The sequence below is a fragment of the Ischnura elegans genome, chromosome 4, assembly GCF_921293095.1.
Source record: "Ischnura elegans chromosome 4, ioIscEleg1.1, whole genome shotgun sequence".
NCBI classification, from domain to species: Eukaryota; Metazoa; Arthropoda; class Insecta; order Odonata; family Coenagrionidae; genus Ischnura; species Ischnura elegans.
The window spans coordinates 135,550,185-135,576,463 of NC_060249.1; the positions used below are offsets into that span (position 1 = coordinate 135,550,185).

The 26,279-nt window shown below is 37.5% G+C and overlaps 1 protein-coding gene and 1 long non-coding RNA gene across 15 annotated transcripts in view; one reads left to right on the forward strand and one right to left on the reverse strand.

The window, feature by feature from the left end:
* Nucleotides 1-26,279, reverse strand: part of LOC124158084 (Golgi reassembly-stacking protein 1-like) — a 69,845-nt gene that overhangs the window by 5,360 nt on the left and 38,206 nt on the right. For all 14 annotated transcript variants that reach the window (XR_006864704.1, XR_006864709.1, XR_006864707.1 and 11 more), the window contains one exon: nt 11,132-11,275. Coding sequence is in view for 7 of the 14 variants with exons in the window: in XM_046533269.1 (XP_046389225.1) it covers nt 11,134-11,275 (142 nt within the window). In the remaining 7 variants the exon portion in view is untranslated. The remainder of the gene's footprint in view (nt 1-11,131; nt 11,276-26,279) is intronic.
* Nucleotides 22,126-25,011, forward strand: LOC124158087. The gene is made up of 5 exons (XR_006864712.1): nt 22,126-22,935; nt 23,148-23,328; nt 23,581-23,917; nt 24,203-24,717; nt 24,959-25,011. It is a non-coding gene; the product is annotated as an uncharacterized LOC124158087 (long non-coding RNA).

The following is a 26,279-nucleotide window of genomic DNA, read 5'->3' on the forward strand; positions in this document are numbered from 1 at the left end:
CAAGTGCCGAAAGTGAAAAATATTATATATTCGTAGAAACAAGATGATTTATACCGCTATATTGTTCTTTTTAGTTCAGTCAATTTTATAATTTATTTTACTTGGTGGTTATAAAGTGGTAGTATTATTACATTTCTGCTGTGTTACTGTACATTTTAAAATGGCTTGTGTGAGGTCGTCCCCCTTAATATCCATTGCAACGTAGATTCTTTAATCGAAGTGATCAGCAGACGATATTTGGCCGCCACGTTTTCGTAGGGTGTAGGGTTGGTTCGGGTGCCCTACATCAAGTAGGGCCCGTTTAGTTCCAAAAACGGCCATATGTAGGGCTTGACTTGGCGTATGTAGGGCGAGATCGGTTTATGTAGGGGCTGATGACGTATCCAGGGTTGGTTGACCCTACAGGGTCGACTAAGAATACGGCCCTTATACTGCAAATAGTACTCGCTTGTCAAACGTGGAGAAAAGTGCAGTTTTGAAGGACAATACTTGGACAATAGTCAACATCTGTCTTGCCGAGTAATTACCATTACGCTAGGGGCCTGCTTTCTCAAAAATCATCTTCATACAATATTATAAGGGTTATTGCGATTGAAAATTATATTGGAGTCAAAACCTGCTGTTTAAAAAATTCAAATGAGTGTGTACATTGTTTGACTGAATGGCGGATAGAAGAAATCTGAAATGTTTACAAGTGAAGAGCGTTGAAGGAGAGGTAGAGGGGAAGGAGCTCGCTCCCTCCGTCTTTCCTCCGCAACGAGGCTGAGGGCAAAGGAGAAAGGGAAGAACACGTCCGATCTTGCACGTGACGTCATTGTCTTCAAAGCGAAGGGGCAGCAATGTGATAAATGCAGTTTGAGTTGCCAGAAGTTTCCAGTCCGTCTTGTCTTGTTTGAATGCGCTCATGCTACGCTTCCCAGTCAGCACACAGAAGTATATATAATATGTATTATTTACTTTGAGCCAAAGTAAATCTTAAGTAAATGATACGTATATCTTTGATATTGAATACATCAATAATACGTCTATATGTCCCACTTTATTTTGTAAATAATACGTATTACTAATACGTCAATTTACGTAAATGATATACATAAATAATACGTCAATGATATATGTATCTGGAATGTAAATTTTCATCCATCAACATTGCCTAGATCTCCACATAATATCCGAAGTTGCCGCCAAATGCCATCTATGTAATATCCTTTTGTATATTACCTAATATCCAATTTTCATCCAATAATATTGCATGAATATCCAAAAAGTATCGAAATTAGCAAAACAAAAACTAAAAACTCTGTTCTGGTGGCAGTATGTATTTAGTGCAATCATGGAAGTACTAGTGCATCCATTGTGCCATTTAGTGTGAGGGACAGCTTCAGCATTTTTAGGCGTTTACATGCATTTGAGAACATCCTGTCTAGAAAGTAGAGAGCCTTCATCAACATAATGTAACATGCTAATGTGTTTTGCATTGTTCTGGAACACTGTGGGAACACTTACCAGTTTGTTTTAGACTTCTACCTGACAAATAATTGAATAAAGAATAAAATCAGTGAGATTCTGGTTTAACATGGTCTACGGAGAAAATAGAAAACACATAGAGTGCTGCTTTGACAAAACAATTTTATTTAACTAAATATTACACATATTTTTACAAATATACCACACAATCTCAGAAATATATAAGAAATTGAATTCATTAGACACAACAAAGGGGCCAGGCCCAGATGGTATTCCACCTCTGGTGCTTAATTATTGTCAAGAGGTTTTAGCGGATCCTCTCACGGAATTATTTAATCAGTCTATCATCAAATGTAAAAAAACGATCGTATTGCATGAGTAAATTCAATAAGCATAGCAAGTTAAAAGTCAGTTCAAGAAGTAGTCAGAATTTCGATTACAAATAAAACCAGCCAAACATTTTCTGAATATTTTGATAAGTGTTGATAAATAACAGATACCGTAAGAAATGCCCTTGTTCAATATATACGAAAAATAAAGGCCAATAGGATCAATATCAATGTTTTTGCCTGATCATCCTTCCTTAAGGTCAACAGAATCCATGAAGAACCAGCTCACTTTTCCTCGTATTTCTTCATAATTGGCATTTGGAAAATTCTTTCTTACTACACCTGTGAACAATATTAGATAAACACTTTATTAAAATCTATTAGTGATACATCTAATTTGTCTAATTAAAGTTAGTCATTTTGTTAAAAAGTAATCTCTATTAATGGGATTTTCCCTAAAGCTATATAAATGCCAACAGGGCAATTTCATCTCAAATCAGGCAGATTGCGCAAAATCATGTCAGGTGACCATCACCGATTTCTCTGAAATTTATATATGTGAAAGGAGTATTCTTATGATGAATAATGATGCCTTTATCTCAGCTCAGAACCGAACCGTCATAAAGTTACCGTCCTTTGAACATTGCAGTGTCAGGCCTCAAATTCAAATTTTATCATTCTTTACACAAGTTAATCTAAACAACATAATATGGCTGATTTTCCAGTTTCAACCAAACATACAATTGACATATAATGCAGAGCTAAAAAAAAACTAGGACTAAGGGCCAATGCTGATGCATACTGTTGGCATCCTCTTCCTCATAGTGCTCAATCAACATTGTGCTCTCATTTTACTTGGATGATGATAAAGATTGTTCTTGTGTAACTCCTTATCAGCAAGATGTGTTCACTGCTATTGAGAATCATTCAGACAAATTCATGGCTGAAGTTTAGGATTGAACAAAGAAAGGAGTGTATCCCCACTATATCCGTAAAATAGAAAGGGAAGCTATTCAAAAAGATAATTTGGTAACACTAATTGGTGTGGCATTGATGCTTCATTTTGACTTTTACGAGAATTAGAGTGTGATTCTTCCAGATTAAGTACAACCCTATCGCTGGCAAAAAGTACAGATATCAATATTTACCTGTATGGAATATAATAACTAAGGTATGCAGGCACTTCAGATGATTTCTCACATGACACTGCACATGCTTTTCTTAAGATGAATCATATAGAAGAACAATAGTGTAAAAAGATATCATATGGAGAAATAAATCATATATATTTCATAAAAGTCAGCTGCTAATTAAAAAAACATTTCAGATATTTGACTTGGGGAAAGGTCTTAAACGGGAAGCAAGTCATAGATGGTTGTTCAGTGCAACTGGTCATGAGTAGGGGCCATCTGATGGAGTTGTAGGAATTGGTCAAAAATTATGTCACAAACTAAAACCTGAGATATTTCAACTGTGGCAAGTAAATTTAAAAAAGTCCTTTGTATAACATGTGAGTATTTCCTTGACTAATATCAAACTTTTGCATTTAACGCATGTTAACCTAGCCAAATAGGGTAATTTACTGCATCAAAGAAAACGAAAGACATTGATTGCGATTCGTTACCCACCTTTAGTGCATTCATAATATGTTTACAATTTATTTGATTTTTCGAAATCCCTGTTTAGACAAATGTCAATGGTCAATTTTAACCTCATTTGAAAAAGGTCAGATTGGCGGCGATGCGATGCCACTCCATGTGACGTCACAGGGACCTAGATGCTATACGAGTATATAGGAGTTTTATATCATCTGAGATTACCAATGCATGCATGAGGCACAGAGCTCCGGGAAACATCCCATAACAATCACCTATTAAAAATGTCTTTAGTCAGAGAGTTTCCTTTGTTTGATAGGGTATTAATAATCCTTATTTAAACCAAGCACTACCTGCGAGAAGGGAACTCTACGCTACCGCCATGCTCGGCAGCAAGCAGCCAGAGGTAACACGGGCTTTTTGCAGCATTCATACTCAGGCGTCGCATTTTCGTAGGCTTGAAAATTTTAACTTTTCATTTAATTGCAAAAACAGATATCACCATTTAAAAATCTAAAAGCATGAAATATGCACTCCAGGAGTAATAATCGTTCGATTTAGACAATAAACAATAATAGGAAACCACCCTATGTAGACAAAAAATGATTGGGTGAAAGGAGCACCTGTACATGGCATCAACACTTTCATGTCTTGGTAGTTTTTTTAGCTCTGCATTATATGTCAATTGTATGTTTGGTTGAAACTGGAAAATCAGCCATATTATGTTGTTTAGATTAACTTGTGTAAAGAATGATAAAATTTGAACATGGCCACTCATAGACATTTCACTCTCACTTCTTCAAAAGCTGCTGAGACATTATTTTCCCATGAAGTACATGTTTGATATTTATCACTTTCTTTAAGTAAGTAAATTCTTGCCTACTATGAAACTTGCATTTAAACATGCTAATTAGCTCAATTTAGACAAAAAAATAATTAGGTGAAAGTAGCACCTGTACATGGCATCGACAGTTTTATGTCTTGGTAGTTAACAGACACGGGACAACTAAAGCTCGCTCTGTAATGCACACAATCAAACAGGCTGTGACTCTAACAAATTCAGATATAATGACATATGTACAGTACTCAAAATCTCACCATGAATGACTTGTGTGTTTCCGAAAAACCTGGTCAATTTCAAAAATCACTGCTGTGTCTTTAGAAGAGAATGACATAAGTGTCTTGCTTATACATCCACAAGGTCCATCGAATTGTTTCACATGGCCCAAAGTAGAAGACTTATGTGAAGTGCCATTGAAAAATACTCTGTGCAAATTGCGACTCATTCACAGTTTCCAGCCGGTAGCAGTGGGTGTTTGCACACATTGGATGCCGTGGAAGTAAACAAGATTGAACTTGCTTCCACTCAATAGATGTAACCAATCATTCAGATATGAACTTTTCACTGTTATGAATGCTAAGTAGAATGGAACTTCATTTTTTATCCCCATGAAGGTATGCAATCTTGGTGTAAAAGAGTCGAAAACATGCCTAAATTTGACATGCCTTAAAACAAAAAGTATAAAAATACTACCTTTTTTTATTTTTTTAATTGAAAGCAGAACATTTAAACTACCCCCTGAGAAATTTTAAAGAAAATAAAAGGTGGCCTTTTTTTTAGTAATAAATTGTTAAATAATGACTAATTTTTATTGTTTAAACAAGTCCTATTTGTTTATTATTGCTTGAAATGACTTTCAAGTTATGCCATAATGTGCATGAATGAATTCTCTTCAAAATGAAACAATAACCACTGCATTACAGGCCATGGTTCCTTAGTAATAAGCATTTATGTGATTTTTCATTTTTTACTGTGAGGCCTGACACTGCAATGTTCAAAGGAAGGTAATTTTATGACGGTTCGGTTCTGAGCTGAGATAAAGGCATCATTATTCATCATAAGGATACTGCTTTCACATATATAAATTTCAGAGAAATCGGTGATGGTCACCTGACACCCCTCTGCCGATTTGAAATGAAATCCCCCAACAGTCAACAAAGGAAATTTCGAAAAAATCAGTTCTAAGTGTAAAAATTGACAAGTTATTCACATTGAAAATTCGAAGTACTAATTTGATGTGAGAATTTAATTCGAATTGCAATAACTTAAAACCAATGTGTACAAACCTAAAGACTAAAATACCCCTTCAACAAATATGATTACATTTTGAAGGAAGCTAAACTTATGACTCGACAGCGAATTTAAAAAATGGAAATAACTTTAAATGACTCAATAAATAGTTAAGCCGGGAAGTTTTTCTTCATAATCCTCCCACCATACAGTGATAAAATGCGTCAAGCATAAAAATAAAATTAAGTTCAAGCATATGCAACGTTTTTCAATCCACAGAAGATGAATTGAAAAGATGATTGACTGAGCTGTCTCAGGAAGTGTAAGAAGGTTGAAAATATTAAGAATACGCTTCACTTAAAATAAAAATTGTTGCAATGAGCAACACTTCTACTTACCCAGATTCTGGTGAAGGAAGAAAAAAGAGAACTTCAGCAGTTGATAAACTTTTGTTGGAGAAGTTTCGAAAAAAACAACACTACAAATTTTGTTGTAACGGTAGATGATTACGCAGGTGCTGGTGAAACAGGTAAAACAAGAGCTTTAGAGGTTGATAAACTTCGGCAGGATCAATTTCGCTAACGACGAACACAACACAGTTAACGTAACATCAATCGTTGCAGCAGGTGGTCGTCGAAGTAGTTAAGGGACGCATGTGCGCCATGTGTGTATCGATGGAAATCGACTATTGGTGGAATCGACCATCGATGGTATCCCAAATCGATAGGTCGAAATCGCGGGCGGGAGTCAATCTTGGCATTCAAAAAATTAAGTTTCGCCTTACGACTTGAGGAATAAATCCCACTGAGAAATATATCTTTTTTGTGTCATCGCCTCAGTAGATTAAAAAGCACGAGTGAAATCACATTTTGAAAAGCATTCTTCTTTATGAAACGAGGGAAACTTTTCATGGCAGGATTTTTTTACATCTTAAGGGAATTGATTGATCTTTGAATAAATCTGCATTTCATAGCAACCCAGGCGGACAGCGTTCTTGGATGTTCCGAACAGAAATGATAAAACAAACGTGGTAGGCATTTTCTCGGGCGTTCACCTGCGTTCCAACACAGCCCAGTTGGATAGCGCTCATGAGTGTTCCAGAACAGAAAGGCGCAAACACCATAGGTAGGTGTTCTACTGTGTTCCTATAGTGCATTTCTGGAACAGCGTTTGCAAACGTGCAAAAAAAGAGGAACCCCCTGCTCCGTACCACTAGAAAGAAGTCTCTCTTGGGGCTCAGTACAGCAGTCATACTAATTGTAAGACGAAAACTCCCCCGTCTCGAAAGGGTCAAAAAGTTATTCTTATTTTGTTGTAATATCATTTAGTAACACCTGTGACTCAGTTATTACATACACAAAAGCCTATTGTCAAAAAATAGTCCGCGAATATCCCACAATGGTTTCCAATGTCCGTGGGCGAAATAGGAATATAGGGGATCAAAATAGGATATTCCAGGAATATCCCGTAATGGTTCGCAATAACCCTTGGACGAAATAGGAATATTGGGGATCAAAATGGGATATTCCTGGAATATCCTCTGCTGTGTGGGTAGTCCAGTAAATGAACTATCTGGCATGAATCCATGAAAATGGTTTATGTATATTGGACGTAAATATATGTATATTTTACGTCAATTCTAAAAGTATATGGAATGTAAATAATTTACATTCAGTTTACATTAAATGCATCGTTAAATGGGTCAGAAAATAGGTTTAAATCAATCACGTATTAAATAAGACAGCATTTTATGTTGACCTAAAATAAAAGTTAACAACATTTTCCATGTAAATATTTTCGAGTATATGATATGTAAATTTTACATATTTCAATAAACTTTACATAGTTTACCAAGATTGACTTAAAAAATATGTATATAATACCTCGTGTGCTGACTGGGTTGTTCCTTCCGAAATTTAGCTGTTTGGACTATTTTGAATATTAGTAGCCTTGTGGTAACTATAAATCTTTGTGTCAATCAATTAGAGCTTAAAAAACTTAAATTCTGTCAGATATGCGTCGCGTTAGATCTTTCTTTTTTTGAACTTTGTGTGTGCCTTACAATTATTGAAAGCTATTGAGATATCTTCGGGCTCACGAGGTGACTCACCTAGCATTTGGCCTCCAGAAACTGAGAGATCGATGAAGGTCAGTTGGTGAGATGGGGAAGGGTTGAAGCAAGTTTCCATTGTTCCCACGTTACTTGATATTTTCCTTTGAGGCAAGTGATTTATGGTCCATGGGGTCTCGGAAAGGAAAAAAACATGATAGGCAGGGGCTGGTGGAGGGCCAGGGGTATTTTGTTAAATCTATGCCGTGGTTATTTTTTAACGGCGCTGAGATTCCCCCGATTGTTGTCCAATCTCTAGGGAAGATTCACACCATGTGCCTGTCGTGTTTTGATTTACAAATTTCCACGGCTGAAATTCTATTGCAATACTCCTACATGAGCTCTAAAGAAATTGCACCTGAGTAGGACAAATATCGTGGTGCAACGGCGTATATGAAGAGAGGATCGGAACTCTTTCTACTTCCTCTCAAGGGTCGTTGCATTCACGAAAGCAATGATTGAAAATTTAGGATTCAGATTAAATTTCTTTGACGAATTTGGATCCGAAGTACATTAAGGTGAAGGGCATTATTCGTGGATATTTGCATCTGAGTTATCTGATCCGACCATTCCTAGTAAGCATCAGAAGGTTAAGGCTACAAGTGAACACCTACTAATCTCCGAGCACCATACATACCATGTAAATTTATCTGAAAAACGCCGCGTGTATTATTACTATTGAAAGTGGAAAATTTGATAACTGTCGAAAGTCCAGGCTTAAGTCTGCTACACCGCACGATAGGATAAAAAAAATGCCAAAAAGTTTTTTTTTTTCTTTAGCTCCGATGCTCAAAATAGGAGTGCACCTCTTACACACCCTTATACAGTAATTCACGCATAATTCCAGGGACTTATAATTCAAGCATGATTCCTGATTTTCCTGTGGACACCCTGTTATCCCACGTCGTGGTGAAGGATATGCTAAAAATTCATGGACTAATATGGTGATTCTTATATACCACATCATGAGATAATATTTCAGTGTTACCTACTTAAGAATCATTACATCTCTAGGGAATGTTGTAGGATTTGATGGATAATGAAACAAGGCAATAAAGAGCTTCAATTATGGCATAGCACATTATGTTGAACACGTAATTATTGTAGAGAAAAATAAATACCACTAGAGGCTATCATAACTTGAATGTCGAATCACTATTTCAAATCATCAGCTGGTCGTGAACATACATGCATGAAATTTGACCATAACATCAAATAAGTTTCCCATTTGCTACATTTAATCATGATTGTAACATGTTTAAATACCATTTCTAATCTAGGAGTGTAGCTTACATTGATAGAATAGAATTTTAAGAACAAATTCTATTCTATCAATCTGTGTGATTTTTATGGACTTTCGGATCTAAAAGAGCTTCCTACTGATTCAAGTATTGAGCTTTTCAATTTTATTTAGTCTATTTACTCAGAAGCAAAACAACAACAATGAACATGTTATTTAAAGGAACAGTTGAAGCAATTTCATCTCCAAAGTGTACAACCAAATCAGAGCATAACTACACACACAACCAAAGCGCCTGTAAGTCGAAGAAATTTCACAACATTATCAGTTCTGATTGCGGCTAGTAAACGCTGGCCCACTCTCAAAATCACTGGCCCCTGATCCTGGATCTGACTAGGCTACTCGCTGGCAATATCAAAATTGCATCGTCTAGTTAGAAGCAGCTGCCGAACAGTGATTTCGTCTAATAGTGCACTTGGTTGTGCCTCCAAAGTGGACTGGAGCTCGTCTTCACCCACAGGTGACAAAAGCGACGAATTAGTGTGTGTGGTGTGTTTATCCTTTGATTATATGTCACGCAAAACATACGGGAGAATACTCAGCCTACACTGCAGGATGTGTGCGATATTTAACACTCATTAAAATCGAAGCGCAGAGACATTGTTTTTTTTGTTATTTTTGTGAAAGCAGGACTTTCACGCTTTGAAGAATAATACAGTGAAACCTCTTTACATCGTAATGGAGGGGACCAAAATTTGGGCAATTTGATGAATGGAGGTTATCTATAGAGAAATTTTAGTGATAGGCACAATTTTTTCATATTCTTTGGAAATGAAAGGCATTACTATCTTTTAAACCATTACATTTATGTGTTTAAATAAACATGCACGCATTAGTGAACATGCACTTATTATTTCATAATTACAGAAAGCGAGCGCTATCGCATGATTTGTACCATGACCAGAGAGAAAATGATGTGATCCCTTTAATTCAACAGTCACTTAAAATGATTTGGATCGTTGGATACCTTTTTTATTATTTACTGTCATGTATGCTCTCATATTGAACAAATTGGCCATAACTAATGGTTAATGTGAAAATTACAACATATTAAGGGTGTACGTATAAAAAAAGGTGAAACATTTATTGCTGAAAATTTCATTCCATACACGTAATCACGGCTGCATTAATGGTCTCTAGTTTTCTCGGTACGATTTGCGGAGGTAGTTAGGCCATCTCGGGGGTGTCTCCTTGGTATGAGAAGTGGAGGTGTTATGAGAAAAAGAGTTTCACTACAAAGAGGTTTGCCTATAAATTTACATGTAAATCAGACGGGACTGTGGGGGTGGTATGAAGTATGGAGGTTTATGATGCAAAGAGGTTCACTACATAGAGGTTTTACTGTATTAATATTAAGTTAATTACATGGGCATAAACCATAAATCAAAATAATTACAACATCAGAATATGGTGATAATGAAAACAAATGATTCATTTTCCATTGTTGTACATATAATGCCATAGTATATTCACACATTTACTACAAACTAATGTGGTATCTGATAAAATTAAAATAGTATATTTTTAACGTGAATAGATAATCAAGTTAAAGTTATTAACGTACGCAAAATCTGACTTCATCATTCTCAATATTCTTGTTGCTACAGGGCTTCAAAGTTCGCCAAAATTACTTAATTCTTTAGCGCTATAAGAATACTCTGTGACTTTAATTTTAAGATTTCTTGGTGCGGAGTTGAGAATCCAAAAAATTGAAATGGAACATAAATTAAATCAAGGTTCTCGTTTGCTAGTAATCTAGAGCTTGGATAATAAATTGTACTGAGAAAAAGATACTAAGTGATACATAGGTTTTTCTAAAACTGGGACGAATAGTCTACAGGCACCACGTAAACGTTTTGTTTATTGGACTCTGACGTCACGCTTATTAGTTCCAACAACGCTTAGGCAACCCAACATATTCACAATCTCCAGTCTGACATTAAAACGGCAATATTTTCACCAAATTTGCATTTAAGACCCAGCATAGACCAATTTTCTATCCACTTCCTCAGTGTGTCATCAGTGGATACCGTGCCGTGACGTCATGCACAAGCACTCATGATGAAATTGTGTTTTCAGGCAGCTGATGAAGAGTTATTTCGAAAGACTCTTACCTCAGTTAAAAAACGTCATTCATCCACAAAATTTCCATTGAATACATAGAGTTATTTCTCTAGTACTTTAACAAAATCATGCATGTTCCCGATTGCAAGATTCTACCGGTCATTGGACCCCCTGTTCCCTGACAAATGCACTCACCGCTAACTCCTACGCTCCCGTCGTCTGCAAGACCACACTCCACTGAGAGGTAACCTGCAGGGGCATCGCCAAGGAACTCCCGTCTTCACTACACTGCCGCTGTTTGGTTGAAGCAACGACTTCTCAACCTGCAGCCATGACAACCTAGAAAACAATGAGGAAATTCTTATTTTAGAGAAACTAGGCCAAAAACATCGCCACCAGCCAAAAATGCTTATTTTCTGATTTTATGTCTTTAAGAGATATCGTAAATATAGTACAGTGAGTCCTCGTTTAACGCCATCCAGTTTAACGTTGTCCAAAAATTGAAACCCTTCATCATTTAACGACGTTGTTGCTTCGCGATAACGTTGTTCAAATTATGCACGGGGAAAAAAAATTGAATGGCAATTAGGACAAAAGCGCATCTGATGCATAGTAAATATTACTATATTAATGAAATTGATAATTTTCGTTTAACAGAAAAGGTTGGCGTGGGTAGCACATGTTGAATATGCATCTGGGCGAATAATTTTTGCCTCATTTACCCATTATCCGAACATTTTTCTGATTCCAATCGAAAAAAATGTCCACGAAGATGAGTGGCTATCCTGGAGGTTCTTCAGACGTGAAGAAAAAACGGTGACATTAGAACAAAAACTTGATATTATTAAAAGAATTGAAGAATTTAGCCTGAGGGAGGTTTATGTGAAACTAATACCGGGGGTCTGTGGGGGTTATAGAATTCCCACCAGGATAAGCGGTAGGTGCGATATTAATAAATTGCGGATTTATGTTCATTTTGTGGTGCTCAGGGGGGGGTCAGGAAGGCTGTCAATTTATATAATTTATTTGGACGGCATCTACATCCAAAACTAGTGAAAAGGCCTGGTTACACGGTACATTAGAATGTACAAGAAAATGTGAGAATGTCTGCATCCCAGGATGAACCCAAAAATGCACCGTGTAACCACTCAAAATGTAAGATGTATGAATTTCTGAATGCCTGTTCTAATTTCGTTCAGACAATCGTACAATTTGGACTCATAACAGAGTCACCTGCAGCTCGATTCTGTAAATGTCATACGGCCGTCACAAGCGGATTTCGTCAATGTATTCACGGCTTTGACGCTGGAGTGATTCTGAAACTTTTTAGTGACATCACTCTCACAGCCGCGTCCGTGAAAGTATTCACGCCCAAGAGGGCCCGTGGTAGCTTCGTCGCGGCAATGCGCTCTAATTTTTCATTATGAATTTACGCTGTGATTGATAATTAATAGCACATTATTCATTAATTACGATGGTGGCTATTTCATATTGTCACTTGCCATAAGTAATATGTGTTGAAAACAAATAAAAGAAATGCGTAAAGTTAAATTTACATTCGCGTCCTATTTAAATTGATTGGCCTTCATTGCGATTGAAGTTGGTGGGAAGTTAAACCTTGCGCTGAGGGTTTGACAATTATCTTATATTTGTGCATCTTCTAGAATGTACAAGTAAAATACTCACACTTAATGTTCATAATAATTTGGAGTAGAACCAACGGTAAAAGTATTGTGCAGTATTGAATGTTAACAGATTTAATTAATATTTGTTTCGTAAGTTCAAGCCTTCAATTTGTTTTTATTAGTGAGAATGGAGGCTCTTTACATACCTCCGCTACTGTTGCATGAGCACCAATGTCGACAGAGGCAATAGATGCACATACTTCGACGGCAGATACGCGATATCAATCCCTTCAAGACGCAAGATTGGCGATGGATCACTGAGTTCACACCACGATTAATTCGTAGACGTTTAGATGGCTTGCCGGGGCATACTTTAGTACGTTAAGATAAACATTGATCATCTATTCCATCTCTTGCATGCATTATTGCTGCTGTTCAGCAACACGACCAACATGATTCGTTTTTCTGTTGACATAATAGAAATACTAAAACATGTAAACATCTCGCCCTCTAGCAGAAACTGTTAATAATCTACTCGTATTCACGCCGGAAAAATTTTCATCAGTATAAATCGTGAATAGTGGCATGTGCTTGCACAATCAGACACATATGTATACGCACCACAGCGCATTTAAAATTATGTACTGAAATGATGAGAACAGCTCAAACGCATACGAGAATGAACCATTATTAAATAATAAAATAACACTTGCTCTCATTCCGAGTAAGCATTAGCTCCATATTATGAGGAAATTAGAGCTAATTGTGCAATTACGAGCCCGCTACGTGATAACTGACTTTGATATGCAGCACTTGACAACATATAAAAGAGGTAATATACAGTTAATAGCTATAAACTAATTAAGCAACCGTAACTTATCATTAATAGGTACTTTTAAAAGAAAAGACCTCACTCAAAATTGAGTAAAGAAGTATTATTTACTTTGGGAGTGAATATTCCACGGCATTGTATATGTTTCTCAATGGTAATTGAAGTTGCAGTTGGCCGCCGAATTAACTTTGTGTCGGAGATTCTGATTCGTTCCTCGCATCCGCACAGCTACCAACATAAGAAACTAAAGTGATAGTTTGCAATTCGTCAAACATCTCACGACACAGGCTTGCAGGATCGCTTGAACGTCTTTCACGGAGAGAGGCGTGAGAACTCCACTGTGGTTCGAAGCACGCGAAGCACAGGTATCACATTTATAGAATCGAGCTGCTGGTGGCAGACTACAAAAATGACACATTCAGTTCATCTGGCTTGTATGGGCACTTCTTTGTTTATGTATGGCTCCGATAGTTATTTTGATTTTGACGTCTTGATTGTTTAGGATTTATCACTCTTTGGTTGCGAAAAGGTGGAACAAAAGAAAAGGGATGGGTAAAAGGAATGATCAGATGGAAAGGCGCTGAATGTTTGAACCGCGAGAATTGTCCAAGATTGAGATCCAAATGATCGTTAAAAGGTCATAAATAAGCATTTGATAGACAAGGAAATAAGTTTCAAGTACTATTTACGCTGTATTTACTCAAGTTCCTGTTTTTGAATCGAGACCGACTGCAAAACGAGTCGAACTTTTAGGTGTTGCGTAGACATGCAGCAAACGTTATGGGCAACGCAGTAATAAGTACTGAATTTACCTTGCCAAAAGTCTTACATTTCTCGTATATTCCTGTAGCATGCACCGATTCACAGGAGAAGGATGGAGAGAAATCATGACACACTCGCTTTCAAGTCTAAAATTCAACTGCCTTTATTATGTCCTGTTTATTATATCACAAGGCTTAAAGGCAAGAGAAAATTTTAAAATGTGCCTTTATTATGGAACACTACTATCCAACAAAATTTGAACGATATCAGCGAAAGACACTTCCAGGGTTCCCACTCTACCTGAATAATGAAATTCACAGCTTTTTCCAGGTTTTCATGGTTATTTTTCACGTTTTCACGGTTTTTTTTCAGGTTTTCACGGTCACAATTTCGCTAAATTCACGGTCCGTTAATAAGCCAACAGTAAGAAAATCACTGGCCGTATATCAACAGAAAATTAATGTACGCGGCAAACGCCGTGAATGTTAACGCCGCAATGAAAAGTGATATCTGTTATGACGTGATCTATCGTTTGCAAAATTCAGGGCCGACTAAAGGACCAGCCCAACCGCGCTCTTGCCTCGACGCCGAATACCCTTCGGACCTTCTTCTGTCCTGACACCCGAGGTCCTTTTTAATTCCTCGCCGAGAGATTGTTTTTTACACACAGAATAACTGCACAGTAACCAAATTTCCCCCACCCCAATCATTCTTATTTAACGGAAAATATTTTATTTAAATTGTTTATAGAATATAATAAATTGATTCTTTCTTATTTAAAGAAAAATATTTTATGAAAATTGTTTATAGAACATAATAAATCGAAAAACAATTTCATACACCGTATTAGCTCAAATCTAAGACTACCCTCCTTTTTTGGAACTCCACTAGGGGAAAAAATTTTTTTCCTAATAACGTTACGATTATAAAATGAATGCGGAAAAAAGATCAATGCTTTATTTTTTGCTAGGTTGCCTATGTCCCAGGAAACGCAAGATTTTGGCGAGTAATTAAAGGTTTCAAAAAATATTTAAGATAATAACAGGAATAGTAGTACTTTATCAAGAAACCTACGTCATATTGTTGATTCGACCCATATCTCTTTCAAAATTCTGAAGGAAAACGCCAACTCACTAAAAAAATGTTTGCTCTCCACTCGGAATTTACACTGCTATCATGGATTTCAGTCTGATGTAAAAATTCTTATCCATCAAACACCATTTCCAGTACACGTATTCACGAGAGCAATGTGCATGTTGTGCCTAAAACAACCGCATTCGCCGGCACAGTGACTGGTTGTGAGATGGATGACGAAGGCCAAAAATAGTCTATTACTTGAATTGTTCCTGTCTAATGAATGTATTTTAAATATAATTGAGGTAGTGTGTAAAGCGTGAACTATGTTGCGTTAATCGTCAGGGGCACGCTCATCTGGATCTTCGCCTTCATATCTTTACTTGTTTTCTCCGGGTAGCTCACTCTACCCCCACCCCTACCGTCATGTGCTAGCGGACAACCCAAGGCGCTCTGCAATATTCACACGCATCTAGCCCGGATTCTTTTCTTCGTGTTCAATTATTTTCAGTCCATCTCTTAAAGTTCTCAATAGTTTCTTCGGAGTGGCCAAGGTCCGAAGACGAATAAAATTGAACTAGTGAAAATGAAACCTGACTTTATTAAACCCACATGGAAAACACTCGGTGGTTCGAAGTCCAGCCACCCTGGAAAGTAGGGAACCACTCGTACGAGGTTAAGTTCGGAACTGATGCTATCGCGTAGGGGGGTACGCAGAGCATACTGCAGAGGGAGAAGCGTGACCATATGACTGCGCCATCAAATTTTTTACCCTAAAGATACCCATTCTTTTCTAACTATCGTAGCGCCAGATGAGCAGATGAATTCGGATTGTTAGTAGGGAGAAACAAAAATCCTAAGAAGATATCCCTTCGTCAGTAGCTCTGACAAGTGAGACTTATAGTAAAGCTCGTATATTGATAACTGATAACAACCTGATATCATGTTTCCGGGACAAAATGCCGAATTAACTGCCGAGAAGCTAAGCTACGACGATATCGCGTCTCGCCAAAAATCACCTTCGTATTTTTTCATCTATTTCCTTGCTTAAAATACATCGCGTTTGGTCTCGTTTTTCTTTTAATTACGTGCAAATGGCTAACATTTCAATCTAATAAAAGCATAATAGCAATTGCTGAATATCATTGTTAGATACCTTTTTGGCTAATAGGGGACTCGTGCAGCAGTTGACCTCCAGGAACTGGAAACTTTGAAGGAATTAGGCTGAAAAAGGTCAGTGGGTGACAAGAGGGTGGAGCGCGAAACACGTTTCTATTGTTCTCGCGTACCTCGATATTTTTTCGAAGCTAAGGTCTTCGTAATACAATCCCTGCGCGAGCTGGGGCCTTTTTTTATTTTGAAGAAGAGGAAAACGTCAGAAGGGGGGAGGCGAATGCTGAATGGAGGAGGATAACGGATCTTGGGAAATGCGCTAATGTTACTTTACCACGGCACTAAGCTTCTCCCAATGGTAGTTCCATCTCTTGGGGAAGATTCCAACTATGTGCTTTTCGTTATTAGCCAAAAATTACACATTGTATTTATTTCATCTCATTTACGTCTAACGATGGATGCGGGAAAATTATGCGTCGGAACCACGATCTTCAAACGATCAATGCGAGAAACAATACTTCGGGGAACGATGGATGCGGGAAAATATTACATTGCCTATAAGGAGCTTTATTTTGGATCAGAAACGGCGAACGATCAATGCTGAAACGATAGATCGAGGTTCCACCGTATAACTTTTCTTTTGAAAGCGGCAGTGTAATGACATCTTTTCTCTGCTATCGTAATACTCAGAAACCAAAACTGAATCGATCTCTCTAATCAGAGGCAAATCATGTTCCCTTCATACTGTTGTTCTGGGAAAAATGGAACGACTTTGTAGCAGTTTATATCGCGACGGCATGGAGGCTTTAACGTTACGATCCTAGGCGGATCTAGGGAGGGTAACGGGTGCACATACCCCCCAGACACTTAAAAAATATGCAAGATTTTGAATATGGTCACATTATCATTGCGCTCGTTTTGTATCATGAGTTATCCTTGTGCCCCCCCAGAACAAAATCCTGGATACGGCTTTGGTTGTGCTCCCCACTCCCCAGAAAGAAATCCTGGATCCGCCCCTGGTTAAAATTTAGGTAAATTGTAATCAATCACACAAAAATTTTGTAAGTTGATCAAGCTCTAACTTCAACGGAGCCGAACCCAGGGGGAAAGCAGGCGATCTCGCGGACACGGCAGAAGTGCACCCGGCAATTGATTGGTACGCACGCTTCACCTGCTGCCTAAAATGGCAATAGTTTTTCACTTAAACACAAAATTAAATAAGCTAAATTACTATTCAGGTATTTTTGACGTTGTTTTTTCGTTGCATAGCTATAAATATTAGGTTGCAACCTCAGGTATCCATAATTTTTTCCGACGAAAATTATGCAACCCGATTGACGTCGAGAATTTTGCATTCGACTGTAAGACTGTTTTCTTCAGGAGTTAGGGAAAAAAAACCTTATCTTAGATACGTGCAAATGGGTAAATTATAATTCACTCGGTTTGAAATATATAAAGACATAATAAATACCTGATGAAACATGTTATTTTAACTTTCACCATTTTAACGCAAAACTGGCAAGGCCCAGGTCGACGCATGCGAAGATCGTGTAATGCTGTGTTGCCATAAGCGGAAATCTTCTCTCGTTTTCAGGCCGCAAGGCGCGAGAATTAGTAACGTCGCGCTGAAAGCTCGCTGTCTCCCGGTTCAAACGCAAGGAGCGTAGTGTCCACAGCGCATAGCAGGTTGTCCAGGTTAGCGGTCTTCCAATCACAGGTTTGAGGGTGTTGAATAAACGTTCAAATTTTTCGAAACAAATGCCATCTAGATTTAGTTTCGAAAGTGGTGACCGCAGTCAGTGGGAAGCCTAATTGGGTAGAAGGGGGACTATCCAGTGACCGAGGGAGGGGAAACCAAGCCAGTCGAGGAAAGTAAACAAGCTGATGAGAAGTGGTGTCATATTTCAGGAGGGGAGGAGAGAAAAGGCCTGCGCTGGGAAAAGATGTTTTTTTTTCTTCAGGCAACATTCGTTCCCACGCTTTTCTGACCCATGCGACGATGCTCGCTACAATGAATAGAAGTGCGCTCGCCACGAACGAAGTTGAAAATTTCTGGGAAGGTATTATTATCAAGATTGAGATATTTTTAAGGTTTTAGGACGAAATTCACGGCTTTTTCCAGGTTTTTTCACAGTAGACGAAATTCTCGGCTAATTCACGGTTTTAAGGTTTTCACGGTTGAGTGGGAACCCTGCACTTCATGAATATTCCTTGTTAGGGGCTCCTTTCGACGAGAGGCCGGCCGCCAATTACATTCCTTATTTTTCTCCGTGGTTTGAACGTTATCAGTATTTACCTATTCTCGTAAATAGCCACTTTCCTTATAATTTGATCCTACAATGGGTAGAATGATAGGTACATTTATAGAGACATTTACAAAGTGAAATAAGTTACTTGATAAAATCCCACGGTAACCCTGATTTAAGAGTGTACTTACCTTGAGGATATCCCATTGACAATATAGATAATGTATTTGACTCCATTCTGTGGATCGACCACCACTTATTCCTTTTATTTTTGTCCTATCGAACACATGCAAAAAACTTCTTCGGCAAGTAAATAGAGGCACTAGACGACGGAGCACTTTATACGGTTTTATGGGATACACGATTTATATGGTTTTCACACGTTTTTCTATTGAAGGTCCACGCTGCAATACACTTACCACATTACGCAAATAATGTAGGTGTGTCACATAGATCACAATCTGCGATCAACCTATTTTAATTTAATCTTTCCAAACAATCCTCAAACAATCCAAAGCTCCCCCAACAATCGCCTTTATTTATTTCAACAACGCCTTGGCAACCCAACCCTATCCCAGGTTTGACGCTAAAACAGCAATTATATTCGCCAAATTTGCTTTTGAGTGCCTACATATACAGTTTTTCTATCCACTTCCTCCGTCTGTCATCAGTGGGTACCGTGCCGTGATGTAACGCGCGCACGCTCCATCACGTGTTGTCAAAGAGTCGATGAAGATTATTTTTAAAGACTCATATCTCACCTATAAAACATTATTCATCCGCGGAATTTTCGGCAAGTACATTTGAGGCAAGGATCTTATTATTTTAGTACTTTTAAAAAAGTTTGCATGTTCCCCATTGGTTTATATTTGAAGTTGAAATAATTTGTTGCACAATTAAAAATGTACGAAAAAATGTCCGAAAAAATGTACCGTGTAACCACCTAGCCGTGGATCTTGTCCATGTGAATGTACAAGAATCTGTTCAGCAAACCATTCAGAAAAATGTACAGAATCTTGTACATTCTAATGTACCGTGTAACCAGGCCTTAAGAGTGGTAGAGATATGTGCAATAAATTTCTCTTTTATCATGTCTATATGGAACTTACTTTCTGAACATACATCGCCGGGGCGCAGCTAGGAATTAAGGCTGGTGGGGGGGAGGGGTTTAGGTGTAACTTATACCGGGGTGTGTGGGGGTATGGAATACCCACCAGGATAAGCTTTAGGTGAGAGAATAATAAATTGCAGAATTTCAAGAGAAATGGTTCAAAATGGTGAGTTTTACGGCTTTCTGAGGGATATTATATTTTATTGATCCTTATACTATGTATTCTATTAGTAACATAGAATATCTTGTTTATATATAGTAATATATTTCCCTTGGGCTACATCCTTGCTGCCGTGGAAAGGCTTGCGTGTTTCTATAACCTCTAGAGCTGCACTGGTGGGATTAATTCTAAATTTTTCCCAGTAGAGCCAGCCATACCAGACAGGTCGAAGGGTAGGAGCCAGACAAATAGTCCACGAGATGGTGTCACGTGAAAAACACTGTTGGAATGGAAGTGGGAAACCCTACCAACTATCTCTTCCCTGAAAAAAGGAGTACAACCAATTGAGCATTGGTGACTCTGAAGGGGAGTTGGAAGCACTGAAGGGGAATATGAGGAGAGAATATCAGGAACTAGTGGACATTAGTGTAAGGGAGATTGAAAGTATGAAGACTGTTAAGGAAAGAAGGGATAATATTAAAATGGGAATAGTTAAAGCGGCTGAGAAGTCAATTGGTTATGTTGACAGTAGAAGATAAAGAAGCCGTGGATAACGGAGAACATGGTAAAAGAAATGCAGGAGAGGAGGAAGTGGAAGAACATGGACACAGAACAGGGCAAAAGAATGTATAGGGAACTAAATAATCGATTACGACGTGAAACTAAGAGGGCAAGGGAGGCTTGGTGGGAAAGATAGCGTGAGGAAATGGAAAAGTTTCAGAAGGAAGGAGAGGAAGGCGTGTTATATGGCAAAGTTAAGTCGTTATCGGGTGGCAAAAGAGGGCAAACCATGCTTAAAATTCAGACACTTTACTGATTAGAATCAGAGGTTCCACGGATCAAGTCCCAGTGACGGATGACTTGATTCTGCACACACATACTTTAAACATTTTTCTGATCTTAAAACTTCGCAATGCCTATCACAAGGTCCATGGGATGCTGCATGGCTATTGATTCTTACGCGCTTACTTATTTGTTGAAATTGGACTACTATATTGCATAACCAATTGGGCAGTTGACTGAGGAGTGAATTTTGACTAGCATTTCCGCGTCGTCCAACCCAGCTTCAAGGCCCCTAACATTAGCTGCATGTGCAATGTGTCACGGCCTACGCTTCTTCTACCCTTCAAGGGAAAACTCCTATAGAGTTCCTCACAGCAGAATGAAAGCACTTTTTTGTGCCACCTACGAGAAATCAGTTGCCTGTTTTCAGTTCCGTATTGAAATGCTTTGCTTTGTATTCTACGCCCAATAATAGTTTCCCGAGGATTGTATTGAAATCAATTTTACTTACAGTTTAGAAATGGTATTTAAGAGGCAATAAGAGAAGACAACAGACTGACTGACTAGTGGAATAATTGGAAACTCCTTAACAAACTCATTGTAAATGACGAATTATGATGTAGTATTTCATCAATAATAATAATTATTATTAGTTTCACAGAGGACACATTACGTCATGATTAGAGGTCCGTGAAAGCAATTTAATTTTTTGCTAAAATTCTTTTTAAAACCACATAATTTAGGTGTTATAGAAAATCTTGACGGTGTTATTATAATGCTACAATTTTCCCATGTTTATAGGCATTTTATTATTTTGTGATACACATTTCATGTATACTTATTCTTTTATTATTCATTTTATGTAACATTCAGCACAATTTCGATTGTACAAAATTTCTGATAAAACTAAATGAAGGAAATGGTTCAAGTTGTATTGGTTCAATGTAGTCTTGGCGAATACAATCGGCAAATGACAAATCCCCACCTTGTGCATATATGTATGCTTTGTGAGCCATTTCAGAATGTTTGGATTGTCAAGTTCATTCTACACTAAATAAAGCCCTTAAAAATTCTTCTGTAGTGGCAACAACAAGCTCCTCCTTTGCTTTCTTTGACTGAGTGACTGTGTGTTCAAATGATAGCCGTTGTTTTGCGGGTCCCCTTTCTTTCGCACGTTTATGTGTATCGCTACTGATGAGCTTTAACAAAGTGTCAAATCTTTCAAATTAAAATATTTTATCCACTTTGCACAGTAATACTCTGTCTTTCATATAAAATCCTTCTCAGCTGAATTCACTTGCCCTGGTATGAACAGTATCACTAGCTTTTGACATTTTAAAATTCCTATCCTTCGTTCGAAATTTAAAGCTGGAACTACGATAAAAAAAACAGTCCAACCGCAAAGCATAACCTGTCACGATGGTGTTTTCAAACTGAGTGCTGGGTGGCTATGGTATAACCATAGTACTGTATAACTGATAACTTGGCCGAAATGTTTCATGTCGTGGGTTCCCTTTCGGTACCCCTCCCAGGTGTTGAGGGAAGGTAGGACAGCAGCCAGATATGTACAACAAAATCGCATAGATTTGCCAATCAGTCAAGAAAGGCAGTGAAAGAATCACACATAACAAAACATAATCGGATTCAAAGAAACTTGAAAAATTATTTCCCATTTATTGATCCTGAAACATCTAGATTGACTTATTGATTGATTGAATTATTTCAATGTTCTATACAGGGTAGTTATTATCAACAACTATTTACGCAAATTTATCGACATAATAAGAAAATAATGCATGTTGTTCAACATTGTCGCCCCAATGCTTCATAAAAATTCTGAAGTTGACCGTAACATTGCATATATTAAGAATTACCGATTTTCCTCAAATGCAAAGATATAGAATAAGTTCTTCTGTTAGGTTTTGGGTAAATAGGTGGAAATAAATACTAATAAAATATACAGAATAAGATTCTATCACATAATGTCTGCATACAAACTCATTAAAATTGAAATTAATTTTGCGTTACCTAATCACACATTAATTATGGCATACTTTTTGATTTTACACTGTAAGAGTCACTTGAAAACAGCATGAGTCGCCAAAAGGCACGTGTTTCACATGAGCAGAGGGAAATTTTGATTCAATACATGCGGGAGCACCCAGGCTCGGCACGCAACCGCATCAAAGGCAGCAATGCTGCCAGCACAGTGCAATGCCTGTGGGCCAATTTAAGTGACCAATTAAATGCCTGCCCAACTGGAGCAACGAGATCAGCAGTTTAGTGGGCGAAGGTATTTGTAATTTATATTTCTCATTCATGAAGGCCTAGAGTTAGTCACTGCTTAAAGCAGTAATAAAAAAAAATTGCCAATGCTTTCAATCTAAATCAGTTAAAAGTTTCAAGAACCAGAGCATTTTATGCCTTCCTAAGCATTCCAAATAATCTCAATGCAGAATTCTAATCTATTATAAAGCTAATATTTGAATTATTTATTTTTGTTAGACATGGCAAGACTGGCATCTAGATACAAAAAAAGGCATTCAAAATAAGGACCCATGCTAGTGGAACTGGTGGAGGTGGCCGCCTTAAAATCACCCCCCTCACTGAGTTAGAGCAACAAGTGCTAAGCTTGGTGGGGGAAAAGGCAGCGGATGGGGAGGATGGCCTTGCAGACCCTTTGATAGTAAGTTTAAATTGTTGTTGAATGACCAATGACTTAAATGGCCAATTTGTGGCTGTGACCACTCTTTAAAAAGATTCGTGGTTTTATGATAAACTTAATGAATAAAAATTTAAAGAGTAAAAGCTTAATTTGATATTTTAGTCAATAGGCTATAAAAACACATTAGCCTTCAAAATTCATGAATGATTGAGGGATGGCAGATGTACTGCATTTCATGGTTTTATGTCTAACAATTTTTTAAACTTTTTTCAGCACCGCATAAGCCAAGAATCACATCCCATACCTGCATCTGATTCGCCTTCTCCTCCTTCATCACCAGATAAAAACCCCATTCATTGCTTGACATCATATTCCCCTACAACAGAAATTACATCCCACCAATAGCCATTTCAAATCCCACTAAATTTTGAACTAATACAAAATCGCATATAAGCCACAGAAAATGCGATTACAAAGCCATCTCCAATGCCATCCACCTCACAAACATTCCCCACAGAAGAAAATCATTACCCTCCAGTCCTCCCTCCCTCAAATCCTGTATGTGACACAGTACCAAGGACCAGAAAAAGGAAGCGACCATCTCCACCAAGTAAGAAATAATATGTAACTACAGATATGGTAGTTATATGGAGGACTAAAAATATCCCTAAATGCTCAGCTGCTATTGCGATAGAACTATTTTCATGTTGCCTTACATATTCCTGAACAACCGTCAGTCAATGTTATTATTCTAATATTACTAGTACATAATCCAAGCACAAACCTTGATTGAGATTATAGAAAATAAATGACGTTGCAATAATTTATTAAGCTACTAGGACGTAATTATAAAATGAAACGCTTCAGAGTCATATAAAACAAGTCTAACTATTAGTTTTTCAGATGATGATTCCGATTGCACGTTGGCTCTGGCAGCAAAAGAGAGGACTCAGCACAGTGAGGCAAAGGCCATTGCGTTAAGTAGTTTGGCCGAGAGCATGAAAGAGACAATTGCATCCATTAAGATGGCCTGCCAAGCAATAAAGGGTGCTCGCGATGAGTACGGGGATTTAATTCAATATTGAATGTAATGTATCCAATTTTATGAAAAATTAAATTAAATCCCTCCTGCACATTTTGTTCCCAAAAATCACTTCTTTCAAGGTAAAACATTGTGCTGGTAACAGGGTTGAATGCAGTATATCTGGGGTGTAAAAATATCATCATGGGAGAGGTTGAGGGGGCAGTGAAACAATTAACTGAGGCCTTGGTGTGGGAGGTTGAACATGAAATCTATAGGCCACCATGTTTCCAGTCCTAGTGGGAAGGTGGAAAGGGACCATCTTTCTTCACTTGTGCAGGGACAGATACTTCTCTATAAACAAATAAAGTGAAGCCCATATTAAGCCGGTAAGTAATATCGAAGTACGCATCATTCATTATAAATTGCTCCTAGCTTCGGCCTCTAAAGAAGTGCACTGCTCCTCTAAGGGGCCCTCAACCTTAATTGATGAGGATAACTGAGTCAGCAGTAAAGAATCTACCCACAAATAAGTTAAATTAATATAGAAAATTGTTTAAAGTGTACCATAGCATTGAAATTTATATTCAACTTTTAATCATGCAAGACTAAATTACTGATTTTTTTCAGAACTCTGGCTCAACCCTAAATTGCTGTCACTACCAGCTGATTTTCGACAGCAGCCTTGGCCAAAAAAAAAGGAGCGCAGAGTACCTACCTCATTAAAGAAAATTGATTTGAGTAAATTAATAAACATAATTGCATCAGAAATTTAAAAAAATTTCAGTCAATTTTGGCAACCATACTACCTTTGATTCAGGGGACACAGATGATCCCCTGGTGGCAACAGGTAGATAAGGTCGCAACTCGTTTATTAAATTCATAGTTAATTCCTCAGATATCCTGTATAGCCCCATAAAGGTTTCATTTGGCATTTTGAAAGGTACTGATGTGGACCTCAAATTTTTTAATCGTCTTCTATTCCTCATTATTTCTCCTCTTCTCATTAAATTTCTTCTCCTCCTTAACCAAATCAAGGCGATATCATCATCCATAATTAGCTCCAGAGGATAATGAAGGATGGTACAAAGATTTTAATTAGCTTTGAATGTATCATTCATTACTTTCAGCCTTATCATAAGTTTACAATGAACAGTTGTCTAAGAAAATTATCAATATGCTTGTCATGTTAGAATACCATGTATTATAATTCCTAATTGAGTATCAATTTGTTAGCTAAGCATAAAAAATACTTTCAATAAAATCATCAACTATATTAAATTATGTCACCCAAGCAATATTCTTAATTTCCCACTCACAATTAGTGCTACAACACCTTTGTTTTTTCCTTGTGCTAATTCTAAGGTCATCTACTATTCAAGACAAAGCTCAGAATTATGTGTTATATGAACCTAGTGCATTGATTTCACTTTTAACAAATAAAGTATCCAATAAAAACCTGTGATAACAATCATACTGAGAAATGCTTTCTTTTTCATTATTTTAAAGTGTGGTACCTACTTAACACTTTCGCTGCGTCCTACGCAAACTGTTGTGCTGAGCGGAGGACGCACCCGTGCGTCCTGCTCCGACCCGTTTTCAAATGGCCATAGAATCAGCCGAGAACGTCTTGGCCGCTCCAAATTACCTCTCGCTGCTCTATTACATTTCGTACTATTCAGTGTTGGCCGTCGTTTCTAGGAATTACCTCTCATTTTTCAGCTAACTACTTCTTCATTTTTTCCATTTTTTCGTAATTTTTATGATATTTTACTTTTTTCTGAACTTAATCGTCTCGGAAGCGGAGATAAATTGGTATCATATGCATTCAAAACTCTTCTAAATATTATTTATGTCATATAAAGTGTTATATTTAGTTTATTCAAATATGTGGAAATGTGTAGATATATCTGAAGATAGCAAAAATATGTGAGCACATTGGTTTCGACAA